Source organism: Eublepharis macularius, chromosome 17 (genome assembly GCF_028583425.1).
Source record: "Eublepharis macularius isolate TG4126 chromosome 17, MPM_Emac_v1.0, whole genome shotgun sequence".
Lineage (NCBI taxonomy): Eukaryota > Metazoa > Chordata > Lepidosauria > Squamata > Eublepharidae > Eublepharis > Eublepharis macularius.
Genome location: NC_072806.1, coordinates 34747227 through 34771448, shown reverse-complemented (window position 1 = coordinate 34771448; position 24222 = coordinate 34747227). Strand labels below are relative to the sequence as shown.

At 44.5% G+C, this 24222-nt stretch overlaps 1 protein-coding gene across 6 annotated transcripts in view; it reads right to left on the bottom strand.

The window, feature by feature from the left end:
• The window catches only part of USP32 (ubiquitin specific peptidase 32), a 190444-nt gene that overhangs the window by 73773 nt on the left and 92449 nt on the right, over positions 1 to 24222 (bottom strand). For all 6 annotated transcript variants that reach the window (XM_055001294.1, XM_055001295.1, XM_055001297.1 and 3 more), the window contains 2 exons: positions 4725 to 4856; positions 3826 to 3933 (listed from right to left, as the gene is read on the bottom strand). In XM_055001294.1, the coding sequence (XP_054857269.1) occupies positions 3826 to 3933; positions 4725 to 4856 (240 nt within the window). The remainder of the gene's footprint in view (positions 1 to 3825; positions 3934 to 4724; positions 4857 to 24222) is intronic.

Sequence of the window (24222 nt, the reverse complement as noted above, 5' to 3'; positions counted from 1 at the left end):
TTTTAATTTTCATTCTGTAGTTTTGGAAAGGGCATCATTTTCATTTTCACTTAGTTTGGGAAAGTATTGATATTTTTCAGGTATTAAGTTAAACAGAATTTTTTTCCAGTCACAACTTTCTGATATAATATCAAACTATCAATATTTAACAAAAAACGATAATCTTGCCTGTAATATTTTGCAGGTAAATAAGTTCTTTCTGCTGGTCAACGTAGGGTTTTTAATATTTGTTACTCTGGCTTTAAATGCACACCTCTGAGGAAAGGAAGAGGGGAGCTGGATGGGTGAATGGAGTGTGCTGTTATTAAATGGTAGCTATACCTAGGGAACCGCAGTTTTTAGTCAGTGTGCTGAAAGGACGTATTCATCCCGGCTAAAGTCAGGCAAACTGCATGGAGCCTGAGCTGTCTGTCTGTATCTCAGAGAAAGTATTTATTCAGAAAGGCAGATATAACAGAATCCTTTATCTGGAAAGTCTTTGTTCTTGTCCATTAAGGGAGGTGGAAACTATAGATCATATGTTTTTTAGTTGCCCATATTATAAGGAAGCACATGATGAAATGATTATAGCATTATTAGGTAAAATGTCTGGTTTCGCTGAAAAAGCTAGACTTCATTACCTTCTCTCTGATAAGAATGTCAAGATTACCTATCAAGGAGCCAGATACTGTTTGGTGATATTCAGGTCTCAGAAATCATATCGTACTGTAACCAGAACTTTTTTTCAGCTGGAACGCGGGGGAACGGAGTTCCAGCACCTCTTGAAAATGGTCACATGGCTGGTGGCCCCGCCCCCTGATCTCCAGACAGAGGGGAGTTGAGATTGCCCTCTGCGAGGGCAATCTCAACTCCCCTCTGTCTGGAGATCAGGGGGCGGGGCCACCAGCCATGTGACCATTTTCTCCGAGGGCAACCCACTGAGTTCCACCACCTCTTTTCCCAGAAAAAAAGCCCTGATTATTTATATATATAACATATAAATAATTTATAATTTATAATATGAGGGCAACCCACTGAGTTCCACCACCTCTTTTCCCGGAAAAAAAAGCCCTGACTGTAACTAGATCTTAACTACAAATATTTTATTTGTTATATTTTATGCTTTGAATTTTCTTTTTAGTGCAATGGTGTTACATGATTGGTCAAATGACCGTAAATAAAGAAATGAAATATTTACTCTGTCTAGGTCAGGTGAGTTGTGTGGGAAAGCCTGGGTGAATCTGTGTCTCGGTGGATGAGAGGAGGGGCAGCGAAAACCTTTTGAGGAAGTCAGGGAGGCAGCAATATATAGATCACACAAACAGGGCAAAACTCCACATATGGGTGTTAAGTAGTAAGAAAGTGTTCTCGAGGTATAAGCCCGGGTCAAGTAAAGAACACGTGAAACTGTGTGTGCATGGAAATAAAAGGAGTGTTGGTTGCGTGACCAGGGTGCTCCTGAGGTAAAAGTTTAAGGCAACGAAAGAAGGAGGTGCAATAAAGGTCCAAAAGCAAGATTTAAACAACAAAATCGTTAACACTGCCCTTCTGGACTTTCTAATACAAAATTTAAGTAATTCTTGAAGACCACACAATCCACACAACTGATAGGATAGGTGCTCAGAAGTTCATTAGTGCAGATGGGAAGCAGGAAGTGAACCCACCCCCTCACTTAGGTCTTGCTTTGTGCCCCCCCCCATCCCCTGAAATGCTGCAGGTGCCTGGACAAGGTTTGGCCCTTTCACTGGTGGTGCACAGCCTGTGGAATTCTCCCCCGACAGAGATTGGCTCAGCTCCCTTGTTACGAGGAGTCTGAACGAGTCAAAACTGTCAGTGTAATTCAACTCAATGCTTTTGGTTCCATGTCTGGCGGATTGTTTCACTGCTGTTTAATTTAATTTAATGGATTAGATTTATATTCCACCCTCCCCACGCCAGCAGGCTCAGGGAGGATCACAACGTGCACACAAATTTAAAATTGCATCAAATAATTCATACGGTTTAAAACTATCGATTATAAAACATCCGAAGATTAAAATACACACGCACGCATACACACAGTGGCACAATAAAATGCACTATGCATATGCACAGGGCACAACTCTTCAGTCAGCACCAGAGCATTAGGGAATATTCAACAGATGGAGGATGTTACCAGTGGGGAGGGCACAACCCATACTCGACCAAACAGGGGGGCTTCGCCCAGCATCAGCTATATGCCTGGCGGAACAGCTCTGTCTTACAGGCCTGGCGGAAGGATAACAAGTCCTGCTGGGCCCTAGTCTCATTGGACAGAGCGCTCCACCAGACTGGGGCCAGGACCGAAAAGGCCCTGGCCCTGGTCGATGTTTACCTGCACTTTGACTGTTTTTTGTTTTACGTTATGGTTAACCCCTTAATTGACAGGGAATAGAAATGGGAGAACAACAGAGATACACACAGACAGGCTTTTGTGAAGAGAAGCTCCTCTGAAAGGCTTTAGAGAAGGAAGCTATCTGGTGAAAGAGGAGATGCAAACAGAGAAAAAGAGAATGGAGAAACAAAATACTCCATTTTGCTCTAAATGTCTAAAAAGCAAACATTTGTTTTTCCAGCACAGAAAAAATCTCCTGTTCTAAATATACATGAGTGCAGGCATCAGCATCATAAAACAGTGCAAACAGTTTGTGTTCATGAATATTTTAACAGAGAAAAATTAAAATCCAGCCAAATACACACCCGGCTACTAACAAACAGGGAAATCCAATATACAGAACTGATTATAATTGGCATAAAATGAGAAAGTAAATCACAATAATATATTGAATTAATAGAGCCTAGGCTTGATCAGGAATTAGTATTAAGAAGCCTTCATATTTAAATGTCACACAAGACCACATTTTCTGGAGTTCTGCACCCTTAAGTGAAGGAAGGTTAGAGAGAAGAAAAGATGACTTTTAAAAATCGATAAAAGCAGACTGATAGATTCTGTTTAATGAAAAAGCCAAGCGCTGCTTCAGACATTAAGCAGGTCAGCGCTGGATTTGCCACTGACTGTATGTTTGGTAAGATGCTGCAGCCGATTCTAGTTCTCCAAAGACATATAATGCACATGTCTGCAAACACATGTTGGTTGCATTCACACTTGGCACTGTTCAATGCCTTTAGCACATTTCTCTAAGTGGAGTGCAACATTCTTCCAATCTATCAATTGGCTAAAATGCCATAAAAGCAATAAAAGCCAGTACAGCTACAGAAATCGCACTGCCAGATGATAACCCCATTGATGAATTCCATCATCAGCCAGCGAGTACTTATGAAAGCCTGAGACAGGCCATGCAACAGAGTGAAGCAACAGAATCATATGATGGAGGAAGGGATTGTACCACTTCAGACTGGCAGTGGGGGAAGCAATTCCTGAATGCTCCCGTGAGCAAAAACATCCCTGCAAGAAGGAAACCAGCACAGCACACGGCAAGGTAGAGTAGAACTTTCTTTCCTGGTGTGGTGATTTTTAATTACAGGGGTTCACTTACATAAAGATTCAAAAAGGGCTTTCTTCACCTGCAGTCTGAAGTGATACATTCCACTCTAGAACCTCCAGATTCAACCATCTCATTCCAATGGATGTTTCGTCCAGGCCTTTAGGCTCTACAGCTATGGAACCGGCACTGCACAGGTCCTGATTCGAGATCCCAAGATGACAACCTTAACTGGTGAATTAATTCACCTTCATTGGTGATGGGAGAGATGGTGCCGCAGAGATCCAAGGCTGCGGAGGGCTTAAAAGGGTTAATACAACTTAGGTGTGCCCCTAAACAGATGGTTTGTGAAGAGGCCCCTGAACAATCGGCAGCACACACTCACATTTTTGCCTTTCTGCCAGCGGTCCCCTGCAGCAGGCCGACAGCCCACAGGAGATTTCTTTGAAGTCTATGTGGTTGTCACGGTTTTCATCAAAGGCATTGAACAGACCTGCAAATGAGGGAAGCATTGGCAAATGTTGAGCTCAGCCCCGAAAGCAGAGAATATGTGCACGTGCCCCACATTCAGTCAAATGCTAGCTCGCGGCTGACGAAATTCCGAGCTTGCAACTTCCGTGCCCATCCCTCAAATCACACACGAGCAGAAAACCAGGGGAGCAAAAACAGGGTCTTCCCTGACACCTGTCATGCAACCAGTTATCCCTTCCCATTATAACTTAACCATTTTGATGAGATAACCTGTATGTGTGTGCGTGAGAGAGAGAGAGAGAGAGAGAGAAAGAAAGAAGGAAAGAAATGAACTCAGATGGGGAGCAAAGCAAGCTGCATCCATGAACCATCCCAGAGAAATGTCCTGTCTTCAGCACTGTTAGCTTACTATAACACCATCTCTTCCACGTTCCAATAAATGGGGATTTTTTCCCCATCCTTGGCCAGTCTGCTCCCCCTCACTCCCTCCTCCCCTGCAGCAGCTTCCTATAGTGAACATGCTTTTAATAACACATCCTCCACAAACAGAGAGCTGCCTGCGCTTGTTCCCTGTGGAGCCAGGAGGAAGACGGTCTCTCCAGAGAAAGGATAAGGTGCCTCCCAGTCCATCCAGATCTTCCTTTTTTTGAAAAGAGAAATCCCAATTCTAAATGGACAGACCGAACTTTCCTGTGTTGGACTAATGACCGACACCCCTTCAAACGGATTATCCACACTGAGCTTTCAAGATGGAAATGATCTCCTCCTCCCAACTACAATTTAGAAAGAGATAACACCATGAATTTTTCATACCTTCGCCCAGAGTTGGATGGATGGGAGGAGAAACCAAAGGGCCAAACGTTTCCAGATCAAAGCGTCCCGTCCTTGACTGAGCTTTCAGGAGCCAATATCGTTTCTCAAGATCAATGATATCCGATTCTTCCACTGTGTAAAACCAGAATGATCAAAGTTAGCCAACTGAAAGGGAGCGCTGAAACCGTATTACCCATCAGGCATGGGAGAGGCAGACATCTTCTGCAAGGAGCAAGCATAGAGCTACTCCACAAGTCCAGATCTTTCACTGGCAAGCTGAGCTGGGCCAGGGGAAGCCACAATCACAAGAAGCCACAATCTGAACAACTGATGCTATGAAGGAGAGGCAGCGAAGAAGGAGAGGCCTGTGAAAAGAGAGCGGTAGAACAAGCCTAGCAAGTGGAAATTTGGGCCTTGCAAGGCATCAGTCTTTGAATGGTTCTTGATTTAATTTTAACTTTAATTTGAATTTTAGAGAAATTAGAGAAAAGGCATTTTCTACATTTTTGGCTGAATGGAAACCTTGTCGAGTTTTTACAAGAAATAGATAATAATGATTTGATGATATCTGGATTTATGGATTAAGAATCATGAACAATAGAAAAAAGAGGGCTCTTAAATATGACATAGAATAAGTGAGACTTGGAAAACTATATATTTGTCATGGATAAAATCAGAACTCAACTTGTAGTTTAGTTTCTTTTCTACTTTTTCCCCTCTTTTTCATACCTTTCTAAGTTGTATTTTCTTTTATTATTATTAGTTGCATCCGGTTTGTTTTTCATGTTTGTATGTACTGTTAGTATAGTTTTTTAGACTGTTGTGTTTTTTATTATCTTTTATGCTTACGGTTTATTGTTTAAATAAAAAAAATTATAACCAGTCTTTGAATGGTTCTGAGGTCTCCTGTCTACAAGCATTTCTATACCTAGGTTCCACAAGTGACTGAGGAGCGCTCTCCCATCCTGGAATAGTTTGGCTGTTTGTACCATCGAATGGAAAGAAAAACGTACGTAGCATACAAGCAAATGTACAGTAAAGGCAGCCTTTAAAACCTCATCAGTTTCTCTCAGGCTTCATGTGAAGAACTCCCAGCCATCTACGGCCATGGGCAAAGGGCCCCAAATCATCAATATGGGAACCTGCAAGCACATACCAAAGGGAGAACAGAAACTGTTTGCATATCACAGTAGAGCATAGCAATCCTACTGTGGATTCGAAGGTGGTTCTCCACACATACATGCATGGTCTGCTGCTTCGCCACTGCAAATCCCCTCAACAGCTAATACATATATACATACATATACACAGGGCTTTTTTTCATCTGGAACGCAGTGGAACGGAGTTCCGGAACCTCTTGAAAATAGTCACATGGCTGGTGGCCCCGCCCCCTGATCTCCAGACAGAGGGGAGTTTAGATTGCAATCTAAACTCCTCTCTGTCTGGTGATTGGGGGCGGGGCCACCAGCCATGTGACCATTTTGAAGAGGTGCTGGAACTCCGTTCCACCGTGTTCCAGCTGAAAAAAAGCCCTGCATATACACACTACTCTATGTGTGTCTGTATATGCATGTGTGTGTGTGTGTGTGTGTGTGTGAGAGAGAGAGAGAGAGAGAGAGAGAGAGAGAGAGAGAGAGAGAGAATTTGCATAGCCTCTTTGAAAAAGGAGTGTGAAAGCCCAACCTTGTCGGCTATTAGACAAAATATAAAGCTACAAAGTTCAGTCTAACATCGTGGGCCCCTGGCTATGGGAAACGGAGCAGGGCCAAGCCATAAAAGGTAGCCACAGGCTTGGTCTCTCTTTGTATGTGCCTCTTATTTGAGGGGCTGTTAAGATGCACACTTGATAGTTTTTAACACTGCAATTTCTGTTTCCAACGGAGCATTCAGCCTTTTCTTCCCCCTCCACTGTCCCCTCTCAAATCTGGTACTCCTCCCATTTGAGTCTTCAGGAAATGAAATTGAATGTGATTTCCTTTATTAATTTACTTTTTTTATTATAGCCATAAAATGGAGAGCAAAAACAAATAATACTTTCTTCTGAACAAGAGATACAAAATCTGTAAGGTTACACAACCAGTGTGCTATAAATAAAATCATCTTTCACAGTGAATCTGTTTGGAAGACAATCTTTTTTTGCTTTCTTGCAACATGTCAATTTGGAGAAGAAGATAAAATACTGAAAACGGCCAAAGGCTACCATTGGTGATGACAAAGCAGCAGAAAACCAATAAAATATAGTTGTTTGGATCCCACCTACGATTTCTGCAAGTAGAAGGATTTCTGTGGGTGGAAGTGCAACTTCTCCACCTCCCTCTGCCCCACAGCAACCCGAGATGCCCACCAAAGTAGGTAAAGGTAAAGCACCGAGTCATTACTAACCCATGGGGGGACGTCGCATCACAACGTTTTCTTGGCCGACTGTTCGTTACGGGGTGGTTTGCCATTGCCTTCCCCAGTTATCTACACTTTACCCCCAGGAAACTGGGTACTCATTTTACCGACCTCGGAAGGATAGAAGGCTGAGTCAACCTTGAGCTGGCTACCTGAACCTGGTTTCCACTCAGATCGAACTCAGGTCATGAACAGAGCTTAGGCTGCAGTACTGCCGCTTACCACTGTGTGCCACGGGGCTCTGCGCCCACCAAAGTGCTGCTCCTACAGTTCAGTGTACAGAAGTACCAACACCAAATACAAAATTAATAGTATTAAAAGAATAGAGAGCCTAAATTTCCTAAACTTAACAACATAATTATGAATGAAACATTTCAAATACACTAAAAAAATCAGTATGAACTGTGGAGACATCAAACATTTCTAATGTAACTTTGGGGGGCTGTTAAACAATTCCAGCTCATCAATAAATCCTACCTAAAATCTGGTTTCATGAAGGCTGAATAACATCAGTATATGTTAAGTGGAAGTGCCAATGGTTACTAAACATGCATTCCCAAACTCAATCCTGCAAAAGTTTGTTTTCAGCTTCAGGTGGGTAGATTTGGGTCCATAGCCAGGGCATGAGTACCTGAGAATCAGAGCTCCCTTCCTTGGAAGCTCTGACTCTCGAAAGCTTATACCCTGGAAATTTAATAATAATAATGACAATATTCACTTTATATACTGCCCTTCAGAACAACTTAATGCCACACTGAGAGTGGTTTACAAAGAGTGTTATTATTATCCTCAGAACAATCACCCTGTGAGGTGGGCGGGGCTGAGAGAGCTCTGAGAGAGCTGTGACTGACTCAAGGTCACCCAGCTGGCTTCAAGCAGAGGAGTGGGGAATCAAATCTGGCTCTCCAGATTAGAGTTCTGCCACTCTTAACCACTACACCAAACAGTCTCTTATATTCACCTAAATACAAACAACTTAGTAAGCAACTTCCTTGTTCATCGGGACAAGAGCTTCCACAGGGCACATCCAAACTTTAGAGGTACTCAGTGAACGGGAAAGAAGGCAGATGCATCTACACAACTGCAGGAAGTGCTCGCCCAAGATAAATCACATTAACCAGGTAAAAATTTAAGCCAGCAGGAGTGCTAAAAATCTGAATATAACACGCAAGCTTCATTGTGATGACATTAGCTACTTTTCGGATTAATTTTGATTGGGCAGCATTCTGATAGGAACCGCTTAGCCTCGTCAGCCACGATCTTGTGCACTGCAACCTCTCCCATGTATGGTAATGTAAACTTTGCTGGAAAATGAAACATGACTGCCAGAATACCCAACAAAGATAAAGCATGCACCTAGCTTCAAAAGGTATGAAACCGTATACATGATCGTGGCTGATGAAGATAAGCAAGTTCCCACCAGATACTGCTCAATCAAAATATAAAAAGCAACTAGGTAACCGCACTGAAGTTACTCTAGAGATAATGCAAGTTCTTAAGCAAAGCTCCCTACAGCCCTGACCATTTCCTTACTGATATCGTTTTAGTTTCTGCTAGAAGGCCCCTGCCTGAAAGAGCTTAGGGCTTAACATTGGCCGTAACAGAAACAACAGAGATAAACCAAATAAATCCAGAGGAGTTAGCCGTGTTAGTCTGTAGTAGCAAAATCAAAAAGAGTCCAGTAGCACCTTTAAGACTAACCAATTTTTTTTTTTTATTGTAGCATAAGCTTTCGAGAATCAAGTTCTCTTCATCAGATGCCTGATCCAAACTGGTCAAATACAGAAGAGGAGGGGAGGGGAAAGAACAGGACATATATCACAAGAAGACAGGATGCAATTAGTGTGAAGGCAATCAAAACATTCCTTTGCTTGTAAATGTAAACATCTCCTTTTGGTGTGGAGTCAGTTTGCCGCAGTGAAGGTATACAATTCCTATGTAGTATAAGCCCTCGATAACCACAGCTCTCCCTGCCAGCTGCATCTGACAAAGAGAACTGTGGTCCCCGAAAGCCCACACGCACTCAGGCTGAGATAAAAACACACATTCCATCTCAATAACCCAGCTTTGGCCTCAATTCAGTGGGAGATGGGGACCAAGGGCTTGTGTCCAAAGCATCCTGCAGAAGGTGGGCTTAGACAAGGGATTTGAAAAAAGAGAGATAGCATCACACCAGGCATAAGGGGCAGTAAGGGAGAAAGGGTGAAGTCGTTTGGGGAAACGGGAGATATTTGGAAGATCACGCGTGAAGAAGCAAGTATCGTTAAGCAGGAATGTGCTGGGATACAATAAAGGAAAGAGGCAATTCTAGTAGAATTTGAACAATCCTAGAGTAGAATTTGTCAATAGTAGGATTCAAGTAGATTTGCCCATTGTTCCAGCTTCTACCATTAGCATTTAGTGTCCTTAGACTTTAATGGAGAAGCACAGAAAGATGAGAGGAATACTGGGAATGAAGAAGGGTGACAAGATGCACCTACTAGCAACAGAGCTAGGCCAGGACAGTTCAGTGCCTGCAACAATCCAACATGGCAACCTTCCCAAGCCAGCTATTGAACATGAAACACTTTCCCCCATGTAGAGGTCACCACGGAAGCCCAAGTCATGCAGAATGGGCTAATAAAGGCAGGTTCTTCCTAATGCTGGTCCCATTGATGGGGGAAATATCTGTTTCACTGACCCCACCACACAACTTGAGCAATGTTGGTGCAGTAGAGCTATGCTGCAACATCACAACTCTGGCGCCCAAAATTTACTGTGCAAGGCCACTATCACCCTTTGGGAGTGCTACTAAAAGCATTTCTAGTGGTTACCAGCAAAAGGAGAGTTGCCACACATCCCTAAGCAACTACTGAGAGGTTGAAAAATAACTCTCAGGGTACAGAATGTAAATACAAATCATATGGGGATCCTGGTCCAATAAGGAGGCCCTTCTTTGGGTCCCTGACTAGCTGAGGTGAGGCAGGGTCTCCTACAGAGTGGCTCCCGGCCTTTGGAGCTCCTTCCTCTCTGAAGTTCGCCAGTCACCTTAGATTAGGCAGCAATTAAAAACGTTTAAAAATTGTTTTTATTTCTACATGCTGTGGATCAACTGCTCAGCTTCCTCGGTTATACTTCTTCATGCTCTGCTTTCCTCTGAACAGCGATTTAGCTGGTCTTTAGCTTTGTAATGTAAAATGGCACCATTTGCAGTTAGCATTTATTATTTTTGAAAGCGCCTTAGAAAATGTTTTTGAAGTGGGATATACAGATGTAGCACAAGTAATAAATATATTGGCACAATATTTATATAAAAGGGACACGGAACGAGTCCCTGGGGTTCCATCACATGCCGCCATCAAATTCTAGTGAGACCGAGAAATAAGAACATCCAGTTTAGCTATGAGGATCTCGGTGGGGTCTGGTCACAATTGAGAGCAGGAAGGAAATATCTTGCAGGACCCCACACCCTACCCTGGAACCATCAAGAATAAAGGCAGGTTTGTCCCCCATCCCAGCATAGTCTTTTCCCTTCTGCTGATTCTTTTGACAATGGGTTGTAACAAAAAATGTACCTGGGGGGGCAACACTGCAGTGGTTGCAAAGTTTGCATGCCTGACACCCAGCGGGCTGACCTCGACTAACACTGGGTACTACAACGAGGTCAATATGCAGCACTTCCCTCCATAAACACCACCCATCAAACCAGAGATTGCAGCGCATCCATTAGCCAAGTCACAAACATGACAATCTTTGGCCATCTGAACACTTCTTGAAGGCGTTCTTGTATTTTTGTGAATTCCTAAGGCTACGGCACTTCGCCAAAAGCAAAGAATATGGCTGCTCTGGGCATCAGAGCACAAACTTCAGACAGTGCGCCCACCATGCTTGTATCATGCCACTCTGTTTTTCTTATTTTTCTACATGGACAGCAGCCCCCTGTCCAAATGCTCTATGGAGAGCCAGACCCAAACTGCAGCACACGGTCACTTATTAAAGGAAGGAAGAACACAAAGAGAAGGTGACTTGTTTCTACACTCAACTGCTACTATTCTAATGTCTGCGGAACACGTCTGGCCCCGCCACCGGCCACGTGACCATTTTCGCCGAGGGTTATTTAAACTTTTAAAAACTCCCCCTTGTTCCAGCTGACCCAACGTGATGTCATTGTGCAGTCCTGAGTTCCACCACTGAGTTCCACCACCTCTTTCCCCAGAAAAAAAGCCCTGGTTGTGAGTATAAAACTGGAGAAGGGCACGAGACCCTCTGAGCTCTCCAGAGAAAAGGCAGCACAAATACATAAATGACTTTAAATTAGATGATGCTGGTTTCAACCAGCATGGAAGACTACTGTGAAGGAAACAACTGCTAATTTCAGTTGGTCCTAATAAATGTATGCTTTTTTGTTTTTATATATTTTGAAAATGAACCAAAATGGTTAACCATAGTTAACCAACATGGTAATCTCTCTAGGGGTCAGTGGACTATATTTCACTTAATATTGCATTGAATGGTTTCCCTCCAGTGTAATTCCAATTGCTTACATTAATATAATCCAAGTGGGTATATTGTTTTATCCAGGGCTTTTTTTCAGGGGGAACGCGGGGGAACGGAGTTCCGGAACCTCTTGAAAATGGTCACATGGCTGGTGGCCCCGCCCCCTGATCTCCAGACCGAGGGGAGTTTGGATTGCCCAAACTCCCCTCTGTCTGGAGGTCAGGGGGCGGGGCCACCAGCCATGTGACCATTTCCTCCGAGGGCAACTCACTGAGTTCCACCACCTCTTTTCCCAGAAAAAAAGCCCTGGTTTTATCTGAAAAACTGTCAACGCAGGGATTGAAAAAAAAAACAAGGTCAGAAAAAAGAAGTTTGCAAATTTATACTCAGAAGACTTACTACCATGACAGGACAGAATATCCACTAGTTTCAGAGAGCAGTTGGGTCAAGCAGGCGTGTTGTTCTGACAGTGCACACACATGCAATCATGTAGGAAAAGAGTAACTATAGTGTAATCCACTATAGCTGAGTAATTAGCTGAGTTCCTATCCAAGCCAACTACAGATTATCATTGAAACAGTTATACAACTAGAGAACTGCTGGCAGGTGGTTTGACTTTTTAACAGATTGGTCAAGTTTTTCATACAAAGTACTCCATGTTTAATACACCACCACCACCACCACCACCACCACCACCACCACCACCACCACCACTACCAACAACAACAACAACAACAACAACAACAACAACAACAACACCCTTAAATTCTGCACCTGCCATTCAAGGTGGCTAGCAACAAGAATAAAATATTAAGCATTCAACCACCTAAAAATTGCCTACATCGCAATGCCTTGCAATAACCAGCAGGGAAAGTACCACCCAAGTCTCTCTCGAGGGCATTCCATAACGGTGTCACCGTCCTAGCTAAGCTGCCAGGGAAGGCAGCTGTGAGATCACCGCTTGGTGGGACCCGCACAGAAGCAGCTTGGCCAAGGAAAATCCAGGCCACAAGCTGAAGACTTTGGCCACCTCACCCACCGAAACTAACCTGCAACTTCAGTAAGTTGCTTGCTGTCTCAGAATAAGTGTTTCAGGCATGCTTCGGCCTCGTTGCAAACATATGACCAACCCAGTTGCCTGGACTGGTCGTACGTGAGCAGGGGATGGAGGTTTCTAGCAGGCCATGTTGCAGTAATATAGATTAAAGCACACTGCAGTAAGCAATACTAAGCAATACAAAGCAATGCACTTGTATTCTAGGTGAACTTCTGCACTTTGAATGAACTGTCTCTATGGGTTTTTCCCCAGAATGATAGGTAACTAAAACAGGTGTTGCTTTAATCTTTGACAGCCAATGAAAAATAGTGGACTCTATCTACATTAATGTTCTTCTATCAGAGAATGGACCTATTATGATCTACCAATTTAACCCTTTCTGTCATTTCTCATAGATTTACAGTTTTGTTTTGCAAGTTGGATATAACATCACTTTTTGGCTAATTAGAAGGTTATACAATAGAAATTATGAATATTTAATGAAGCATCAAGCCAATCATAGTTTGTTTATGCTATCACATGGAAAAGATATTTGCATAAGGTAACCTATAAAACATGCAAATTCAGATAGCATGTTAGAGTTCTTATTGGAAGAAATCTCATGAGAATTTAGGTGAAAATCTTATCTTTGCACTGTATGCTATGGGACGCTTAATGCAAATCATAGAAACTTCGATTGTTTTAAACTTAAAGTTAATTAGGAAACATTAGCAAACCTAATTCTAATTGCATTACTGTGTTCTATTTTTGTATGGATTTATATTAATGACCATATACAGGGCTTTTTTTCTGGAAAAAGAGGTGGTAGAACTCAGTGGTGGAAAAGACCGCACAATGACATCACTTTAGGTCAGCTGGAACAAGGGGGGGGGGTTAAAGTTTAAATTGCCCTCGGCGAAAATGGTCACATGGCCGGTGGCCCCGCCCCCTGATCTCCAGATAGAGAGGGGTTTAGATTGACCTCCATGCCACTGGAGCGGTGCGGAGGGCAATCTAAACTCCCCTCTGTCTGGAGATGAGGGGGCAGGGCCACCGGCCATGTGACCGTTTTCAAGAGGTGCTAGAACTTCATTCCACTGCATTCCCGCTGAAAAAAGCCCTTACCATATATATTTTTGATATTTTGCTTCGTTAAGAAACTAGAGCGTAATTCCAATAATAAAGGAAATAAATAAACTCTAGGAGGTGTCTGTGTACTTTGATGAAGAGGAGCAAAGCAAAAAAGACCCTGTAAATAATGCACTGAGGAGCCGAACTTGTTCGAAGAACAGTCCTGTTTGACAGGCCTTACTAACTGCTGAAAGCTATCCAAGAGTAAAAGATAAATCTTTCCTTTGGGATGGTGGAAGCTTTGGTAAGGTGCAAATAAGAGAGTCCGTTACAAGGCAGCCCCTGTCCACATTCCAGCAGTGCCAGGGGCCACCCCGACAGGCCCTGAAAGGGGGCGCTCATTTCTGGCCTCTGAGACAGCCCCCAGGCCTCTGCAGGGCTGGACACAAACTCAGCCCCATAGCCCCCCAGGACCCACTCCCACTTCACAGCAACAGCGGCTGAGGCAGCACAAAGGTGGTGAAGAGTTAGACGGCAGCCCGCAATCCCAGCCTGGATTCAGAACAGGGCTCTGAGAGTAACATTTCCTGACCGGATCCTGGCCAAACCACAGGGCCACCTAAGGAGTCTCCACACCTGACAGCGGGTGCAGCTGAGCCAGATTAGCTGCTGGCCTACTTAGGCTGAGGTTTAGGGAGGCGACCTTGCTGGATCAACCAGTCCACCAAGCACACGCCCTGCGGGTCCAGCTCCAAGCAACCGGCACAATTCTGAGGAAACCGAACTGACCTTGACTGCAGAGTGCAGGACAATTCGCCCACATCCAGGCATTTGTGCAGGGCTTTCACGAACCTTCGCGACAAACAGAGTCGGGCATCACCTGCATATATTTTTTTTAATGTATTTATTGTAATTATAAGGAGATACCAGAACAATCAACGTCATGTATAAGGAAACAGAGAAACTAATTAACATTTGTTTAGGCAATCTAAATGGATGCAAATACAAAATTATGACTCCGTCGTCATAAAGATTTATACAGTTTGAATAAAGACGCTCTTACAAACTAAGTAGAACATTAAAATAATCTTTAGGTTTAACAATTTGTTTAGTATAGTTATCTGTTGACAGAAATTCCAGAACTGGAAACAAAAATTCAATAAAATGTGATTCATAATCTGGGTTTTCACGTTGTTTGGTGTAGTCAGTCAACTTGGCTAAAATAAAGAGATCCCAGACTTTCAGCAACCAGTTGGAAATGGTTGGGTGGTTTTCACTCTTCCAGGCTGCTGCCAGAACGGATTTACCCGCTGCCAACAATTGAGCTATTAAAGCTTTTCTTTCTTTTGGGATGGGGATATCATGCCAATCATTTAGTAGTATCACCTCTGGCTGGAGAGGTAACTGATACATTGTCATTTTCTCTATATATTTAAGTACATCACTCCAAAACTGCTTGATATAGACACAATCCCACCAACAATGCATGTATGTCCCTCTAATCCCACATCCCTTCCAACACAAAGGGGATCACCTGCATATTGATGGCACCTCAGTCCAAACCCCCAGATGATCAAGAGGGGCCCCGGTAAGACCACTCGGCCTAAATGCTACAGGGCCAAGTAGCAGTCCCACAGCACAACTTTCTGAAGCCTGCCAGTCACGTAAAAGCTGAACCACCAAAGCATGCTCTCCCTCCCCCCCAAAACCACATCAGCTTCTTGAGAAAGACACCATGGCCAATGTGGATTAAAAGCTACACAGAGGTCCAGGAGAATAAACAAGGAGGACGTTCGTCTGGGTGACCAAGGCCGTTCCTATCCCAAACTCGGACCTGAATTATTTAAAGTCACTCTGGTCCAGGGTTGCCCTCTTCCAGAGGAGTCTCAAGACCGCTTTCTTTCACAACTCCCCACCAGTGAGATGTTCATTACCTCCCAGACCCACTCACCAAACCTAGTCCAGATACATACCATCACCCATGAAGGGCAAAGCTTGAGCCTAGACATGGTGGGCCCCACACTTACAAACAGCTTGTTCTATTTCACCAGCCCTCATCAATGGAAGGTCATCCATTCAGCTTGGACCAGACTGTGCTCCAGTGGTATCCTGAGGCGGAATGGAACGAACTCTGGTGTTTAAGCTGTGGCGGATCTGTGAGATGGTATTTGCAAGAGTCCCAGCAAGCTAATGCCATTTTCCAGTTCTACATCCTCTGGGGCCTGAAACACCCACAAAAGGCCCAGAAATTTCAGCTCAGCTTAGAAGTCATCTGTTATTTGCTATTACTACCAAACTGTTCCCTTCCTCCATCAAGCATGGTGAAAAAAAGCAAGGAGGGTGGAAAGAGACGGAATTAACTCTCTCTGGGGAAGACAGAAGCATTGAGATGCGCCCAAGCCCTGGATGTAAAGCTTGACAAGCCGCCCCCTCTCCCAAAAGTACTCTGAATGTGGCAAAGGACTTGGGGGGCAGGCAGGGCCTTCTTGACCACACACCAGACTATGGATCAACAAAGCAGCAGCACAAGAACCTCTTGCAGCTTTCCTCTTCCCTCCTAGCTGGCGCAAGTGGGCAACCCCTCTCGTTCCCCAGCCGGCCCTCCCTCACCTCCAATCTCCTCTGTCAGTCTGAATCACAGTAAAGCACTGCATTAGCACCCAACACTAGCCAGGATTTGAAAGAAAAGCTCAAAGCTAATCAGCAGAACCTGGTTCCTGTTAACTACGTCTAATGCTGGCACTGCCTGAGCACATCGAGGCTGTTAAGGCTGGAGGGAGAACGGGGGATGTGTGCACCAGAGGGAAGGCAGGCGGTCGATTCCCAGTGGCTTTTCTAGTTACACCTACCCTGGCGCCGTTTACAACTCTTCCACTTTCAAGTTTACTCAAAAGCAGCAACACAACCATGGACAGAGTTGAGTAAGCTGAAGCACCAAGGAAACGGCAGACTGCGTTTTGCATCAACCACCTAGTTGCTCTGAGCATTGGTTTTGCAAACCGGCCACCTCTGGAGCAGCCTTGCCAGAATCAACAGACCCACTGAGGATTAAACAGGCAGTAAATGGCTCTCTGAAGTCCTTGGTACTCTCGCCCTGTCAGTTCCAACCAGCCCAACCAGGACTCAGTTTCAGACAAGAGTATTTCCACCGGGAACATCCAAGACAGCCAGGATGGTGTGGAGGTGAGAGTGTTTGAGAAGGGTTTTAACGGCTTGTTTTGTGACAGCCAGCGTGGTGCAGGGGCTAGAGTGATGGACTAGGATCGGGAAGGTCCAGGTTTGATTCCCCATTCGGACATGCAAGCTTGCTGGGTGACCTTGGGTCAGTCACACCCTCTCAAGCCTAACCTACCTCTCAGGGTTTTGGGGAGGATAAAATGGAGAAGGAGAGATTATTGTAAACGACTATGGGTCTCCACTGAGGAGAAAAGTGGGGAGCAAGTGAAAGAATGAATACGTTAAATAATGCCTTAACCCAAACTCAACCCTCACGGTGGGGTGGGGAGCTAGCACAGATGGTTTTCCCGTTTGTAGAAGCAATGTACAGTGATATAGCAAACAAACAGTGAAAAACAGTGACCAGCCAACAGGCAGTTCTGCTCAAAAACTAAAGCAAAAACCAACTTGAATTTGCCTTTTACGCTCCAGTTGGTTGTCTATGTAGGATTTTTTTCATTCAGATTAAGCTGTTACTGAACATGCCACAAGGGTAAGCCTGCTTAGTACTTTATATTTTTCTCTGCCTTGAAAATCAGTTTATTGCAGGATTAAAAGGAAAGGTACTCGGTTTCAACAGGCACTGTATTAAGTCAACAATCTGCACCTCAGAAGTTTTATCTAAAGCCGAACGTCTCTGAATAAACCTCTATTTGAATTTTCCATTCAGATCCAGACAATCTGAATAGGTTATACTGAATGTAAACATGGAACAAAAAGGTAGAGAAGATAAGTGTTAAACCGCTGACACCATCCACGTCCAGTTCCCACAACACCTTGGTTTGAAAGGACTTTCCCTGACCCCAGTCATTCCAGATATAATAAAGCATCATCATCATCATCATCACCACCACCACCACCACCACCACCAACAACAACAACAACAACATTACAAGCCATCATGTATCTCATATCCCCAAGCTCCTCCCCCCTTCTCCTCCTTCATCTTACCAACCTAAAGGGGCAATTCTCCTTGGCTCACAGCAGCAGCAGCATACCATATTCCCATCATTTTAACCAACCCGCAAGCCTGCGCTGACATTCACTGTGAGAGTTTCCAGCCACGTGCAGTCAAGTGCCCGTAAGAGCCATCCCGCATCACTGAACAAGCAGCCGGTGGGCCAAAAGACGGGGGAGAGAGATCTTTGCAATCTTGGGCTGCCTTGTGTCACTTTTAAACAAACAACCTGTTAAGGGACGGGAGGAACCAGGACTGGTTACGGTGACACGCAATGACCCAACAGCTAAGAGGATCAGCAGGTAGAGCGATGCAGATTAAGCCATGCTAAGGGTGTTTACATACTGCAAGGAGCTTTTCTTCCTCTCTCCCCTTTTGCTGTCAAGCACGTACAGGAAGGCCTCTCTTCAAATATACACGTTGAGTCTTTCAGTCCTCAATAGGGACATTTAATAAAAAGTGCACCCCACTAAGGCTTGTAAAGATAACAACAACAACAACATACGCTTCATGTATCGCCCTTCAGGACAATTAACACCCACTCAGAGCGGTTTACAAAATGTGTTATTATTATCCCCACAACAATCACCCTGTGAGGTGGGTGGGATTGAGAGAGCTCTGAGAGAGCTGTGTGACTGACCCAAGGTCCCCCAGCTGGCTTCAAGTGGAGGAGTGGGGGTGTCCATTACCCCAACTGCTCTTCCTTATATTATTGTGTTTGTTTCACTGAGGGCTTAAAAAAAAATCTGAGGTCTTAAAACAAAAAAGTCTGCCAAAGATTAAAGGAATGGACTGGGAGTGGCTTGCCCAGAGCCACCTGGTGAATTTGCTTACTTCATTTATACCCCGCCTGTCTCTCCAATGATGACCCAAAGCAGCTTACATTGTTCTCCTGTCCTCCATTTTATCCTCACAAGAACCCTATGAGGTAGGTTAGGCTGAAAAAGTGTGACTGGCCCGAGGTTACCCAGAGTGTTTCCATGGCACAGCAGGGCTCTGAACCTGGGTCTCCTAGATCCTAGTCCAACACTGTAACCACTACACCACACTGAATTTGTGGTTGAAATGACATCTGAACCGGTGTCCTCCCTGGATCACAGCCCATACTCTTAACTACTATGCTACACTAGCTGGAGGTCTAGAATCTAGTCGGCATACATATAAAGGAATCAGGGGGGAAATGTGCCAATCAGAAAAAAGAAAAAGGAATTGGAAGTTTCTAGTCCTTATGATTATAAGGACAAACCTAAAAATGTATGGGCAATATCATGTTGAACTCTCAGAAACTCATGATTAGAGAAGCCCTTTTTCCTTCCTTATGGCTAGCAGAAGGAAAATAAATAGCACAACAAGGGCAGAATAGCTCAGGCAAAAGAAAACGATAGATTTACACATTGCTAAAAATAACAAAAAGAATCCTGAGATTGAAGAACTCTAAAACCTGAATAAGCTGAGTATACACAGCCCTGGAAATACCCCAAGGGCACCTTACTTTGCACACACAGCCTGACATTATTACAAGTCTGCACACGAGAAAAAACATTGGACATTTACTGCCCCTACAAAGGTGGGGAAGGAAACCAATTAATTAAACAAAACCCAGGCCACAGAACTGCTGTGCTAACCTTCATTTGTAACAGCCACCCTGGAAGAATATTTATAGTTTAAATGAAATGGAACAAAATTTGATTAAAAATGGCAAGTGAGTGCAACTTAGCGTGACTTTCAAAAATTCCCTTTGTAATTCTGGGCTGGGGAAACATAGTCTTCTACCTTCCAAAACATAAATGTTATTTACAAGTGAAAAAATTATAATTATGTTTTATTTTTTGTTAACTTGGGTCATTAAGCAAATTTAAATGGAGCCATTGAAGCTTCACAATAAACGCTCGCTGTCTTCCGTTCATCTCCCCCCCCTCCCCGCCCCACCCCATCTAAGTTAATAACTTTTTGCCTATTTTTAATCAGGGCTATTTTTCATTCATCTGTCAGCGTTACTTGAATGAGTTTTAACAGAAATGCCAGCAAAAGGCTCTCAAAAAGCAGTTACACCCACCAGCAGAGGGCAACATACAAGGCACCACTAGCTGTGACCTGCCATAGATGGTTTACACCACAACTGATTCTTTTACAGAAATACAATCATCATCCCAAACTCATTTGCATTTATAACATCAGAATTTGTTGGAACAGCCAAGAGCAACAGAACAGACTGATTCTGAGAGGTTGTCTAAAACCTCCCTAAACCTCAACCAGAAAGAACGGGAGGTGCTGTGGCTCTGTGGAAGTGCCACTGCTTGGCATACAGAAGGTGCCAGATTCAATCCCCGGAATCTCCAGTTGAAAAAACTTAAGAACTCCGTGATGTAAAGCAGCGATCCCTAACCTTTTGGGGACCAGTTTCGTGGAAGACCATTTTTCCACGGACTGGGAGTGGTGGTTTCAGAATGATACAATTGTGCACTTTATTTCTATTATTACATTATAATAATGAAATAATTATACAACTCACCACAAGGCAGAATCAGTGGGAGCCCTGAGTTTGTTTTCCTGCAACTAGACGGTCTCGTCTGGGGGTGATAGGCGACCACGTACCTCGCCAGCCCTGGAGCCAGCTCTGCGCTCACCCGCCACTCACCTCCTGTGTGGCCCAGCGGCTAACAGGCCACGGACTGGTACCGGTTCACGGACCGGGAGTTGGGGACCTCTGATGTGAAGTACCCGACCTGAGAAACTAGTGAGCTCCTGCTGATCAGAGGAGATAACTCTGATTCAACTTTGATTCAGAATAATGCAGCTTTGTGTGTTCAGTTCTGATGCACCTTCTCTAGAACCTTCGCCAGAGATTCAGGAAAGGCCTTGGGTTTTACTGCTACCAATCCAATCTCCCTGGAGAACGGTAATCAGAGCAAGGCCTTTACCTCCATGGACACAAGATCAGGTGCTTCTGTTTTAGCACCTGGCACCTCACCAATGCCTCCAAGAGGCCCAAAGGAACAATATACAGGCCCACCCCTCCTGTTGCTCCCTAGCAAACAGATTTCAGACTCACACTATCTCTAAATACGCAGTTCATTTAGCCATCTTCGTTAACAGGCTCACCTGTGGACCTTTTGCCTCCATAAATGGATCTTATACTTTCTTTAAGGAAGAAGCCAGCAACGAGTACCGCAAGTTTACAATCTGCTGTGTGAAGCAACACTCATTTGCTTTTCCTGAATCTACTGCCAATCAATTTCACTGGGTGACCCTTCGCACCCCACACCCAGTCCTATCATTACGGGAAAGAAAGAGAAGGATCTCTATCCACTTTTTCAATATCACACGTAATTTTACAAATCCCAACCTAGCAGTGCCGTTCTGAACAAAATCAGTTATTTTGGTTTTTACGGGAACAAAACAACTTTGCAAAGAGCGTGAGCCAATTTCCTCCATGCGATTCTCGCACAGGAAAAATTCCAGGGCTGCACAAACGTATGAGCAAAAAACTAGAAACCAGCTTTGGCCCTGGGCGAGATTGGAACCCGCCAATTGGGCCTGCAAAGGTCCTGGTGCTGGCTCAGAAACTGTCCCGCCTTTGGCCCTTTATACTCTCTCAATGCCCTGCTTCTTTTCAAGCTTTCCATTACTACCCAATTTGTGTTGTGCATGTCATAAGGTGACTTCTTTTTATGACTTTCAGACCACAAGGGAAATCAGAGGCATGATAATAAACGATAAGCTTTGCACAGATGAGGGAGGGAACAGAGACTCTCTCACAATTCCTTGAGGCCTTAAGCCCTGTTAGGCAAGTTCACTATAGTCTTCCATAAACTCTCTGAGAAGGCAGCGCGGGGGGGGGGGGGGTAGCAGCAGTTGCTTGGATACTGGCTTAGGCCATTTGCAAGCAGAGTCATAAATGTCTGGGTGGTCACTTGAGGAAGAACGCAGACAAAAGACAGCCGACTTTCCATATGCTTGGGACAACTCTGTTCTGCAGGCAGCCGTCTGGAGGACAGGAAGTATATTTTGTTGGGAGCGCCAAGTGCCCCTCAGGTGGTCAGGGTCTGCAATGAAGCCAGAGCAACCCAGCAGGAAGAACTATGCGGTTTGGAGCACATGCAAGGCGCTTATGTCCCAAGCCTAAAGCAAGAAGACGATACTGAGTGTAGAATCTCTTTAGTGTTTTTTCTCTCTTACAAAGGGAAAACATGGGCCAGCTTCTTGCCACACCTAAATCCAAATTTGGCAAGACTACTGGGAGCTGGATCTGACCCACAGGCCACTTGCTGATCCTACTGGGTGTCTCCGGGACCAGGCATGAAAGCAATAGCCCTCCTGTACCACTGGGGGTGGTGGAAAGTGCCATAAGTTGTCTGCTACTTATGGGGACCCCGCAGGGATTTCAAGGCAAGAGAGGTTCAGAGGTGGTTTGCCACTGCCTGCCTCGGCGTAACAATCCTGGAATTCACTGGTGGTCTCTCATCTAAGCACTAACCAGGGCCAACCTTGCTTTGCTTTTGAGATCTGACAGGATAAGCCGCGCCTGGGCCATCCATGTCAGGGGGGGCCTTCTACTGCCGCCTGCCAGCAAAAGGAATTCTGAGGCAGCTTGGCTAAAAGGTCCATCGGGAGGGCCCATCCCGCGGGAATTTTGTCTAAGCCCTTTTCAAAGCCAAAGCCAGCGGCTGTCTTTCCACAGGTTGCTCCCTGAGCATCGCTATTCTAACGGCATTCATCACTCCACAGAAGCAACCTGATTTACTCAGAGAGTGCCAACCTTCATGGGAAAAAGGGGAGGGGGGAAGCAGTACCTAGCAGCGTATCCAACAGCCTATGCGCTCAGCCAGCATGAAGCTTTGTCTTACCAGGGGCAATGAGAAATTAACATGCTTCCCTAAATGATCACCATTCAAGAGGCAAATTGGCACTGGTCCTTTGCTGTTTTAAACTGCCCATGAGACAGAAATACAATAAAATGCACACAAAGCAAGCACAGATGCAGTGTTTCTTTTCCTCCCCAGTCAAATTTTTCATCACGCTTGATTCAATGAGGCAGGGGAGGCGGATAAGCTGCATCAAGGGGCTGGGATTCTGGCTACAGGACACCACTTGGCCAACCAGACAATCACAAAAAATTAACACTTTCTACAGTAAACAGATCTGTCCCAAAAGATGGGTCTTTTGAAAAGCCACAAACACAAAAATGAGAACGCAAGCCAACCAGCTAAGAAATATTTGTTTCTCTTATTTCCTGGGCCTCATAAATTCCAAGACAAATTGCTCTGTTTCATGGCACTTGCAATTCCTGCTGAAACGGCCAACAAAGACTGTAAATCCCATGACGAACACAGATATTTCAGAAAGCGATAAACTTCTACTGGCTTTTGCCGGCCCGACCAGACGCACCTTCAATACCGCAAACTCAAATAATCAGATTTCCTCTGCTTCCTTGTAAAATAAAAACGGAGGGCTCTGGTTTCTTCTAACAGTGCAATTAAATAGCAATGTAACGAATCTTGCAGACGGAAGTCAGCAGCACAGGTACACAGGAAAACACTGAGAGGCAAGAGAAAGTGTTAAAACAAAAATCAGTGGATGAGGAGCGAACGACATTATTGCAGCTCCTGAAAGTTTTCCTCCCAGTCTTCGAGAGCTTCCCCAGGGGACCAGTTGGGGATACTGGTACCATGCTCACTTGCAAAACATGAAGGAACGTCACAAAACCCATCATGATTGACATCTGTCTGATATCCACCAGGGAGGGGGGAAATCAGCATAGAATGACTTCCATTTTCTCAAAAGAAAGAGTGGGGTTGGATAAAAAAAGCTCAATAAGCGTTTCAGGAGACAATTAAAATGTAAAGATTATTTTTGTTTCCCTAGTATGAATCCGATGGCTTAAGTGAATGTATTACTTAAGGGCAGGAATGATGGGAGAGGGAAGCGGAAACATACTTGCTAAAAAAGAAACATCCATCAATCATAATGACACGGCCTGCTGTCCCTGGTAGGGAACATCACCCACCAGTTTGGGAACAATCTGCTATTTTACTTATGTCCTTGGGATGGTGGTAGGCGGGGGTCATTTCGTAGAAAAAGAGCAGGAGGAACTCATTAGCATAACTCATTAGCATGCCTCATTAGCATACGCCATGCCCCCTGACATCACCAGAAGTGTGTCATTAGCATAACTGATTTGCATATGCCACACCCCCTGACATCACCTATCCTGGCTGTTTTGGACCCAATCCTGGCCATTCAAGGCCAAAATTGGGCCCAAAATGGCAAAAGGGGGCTGAAAATGGCCGAAAAGGGGCCCAAAATGGTCAGGATCGGGCCGCTGCTGAGTGGGAGAGTGATTCACC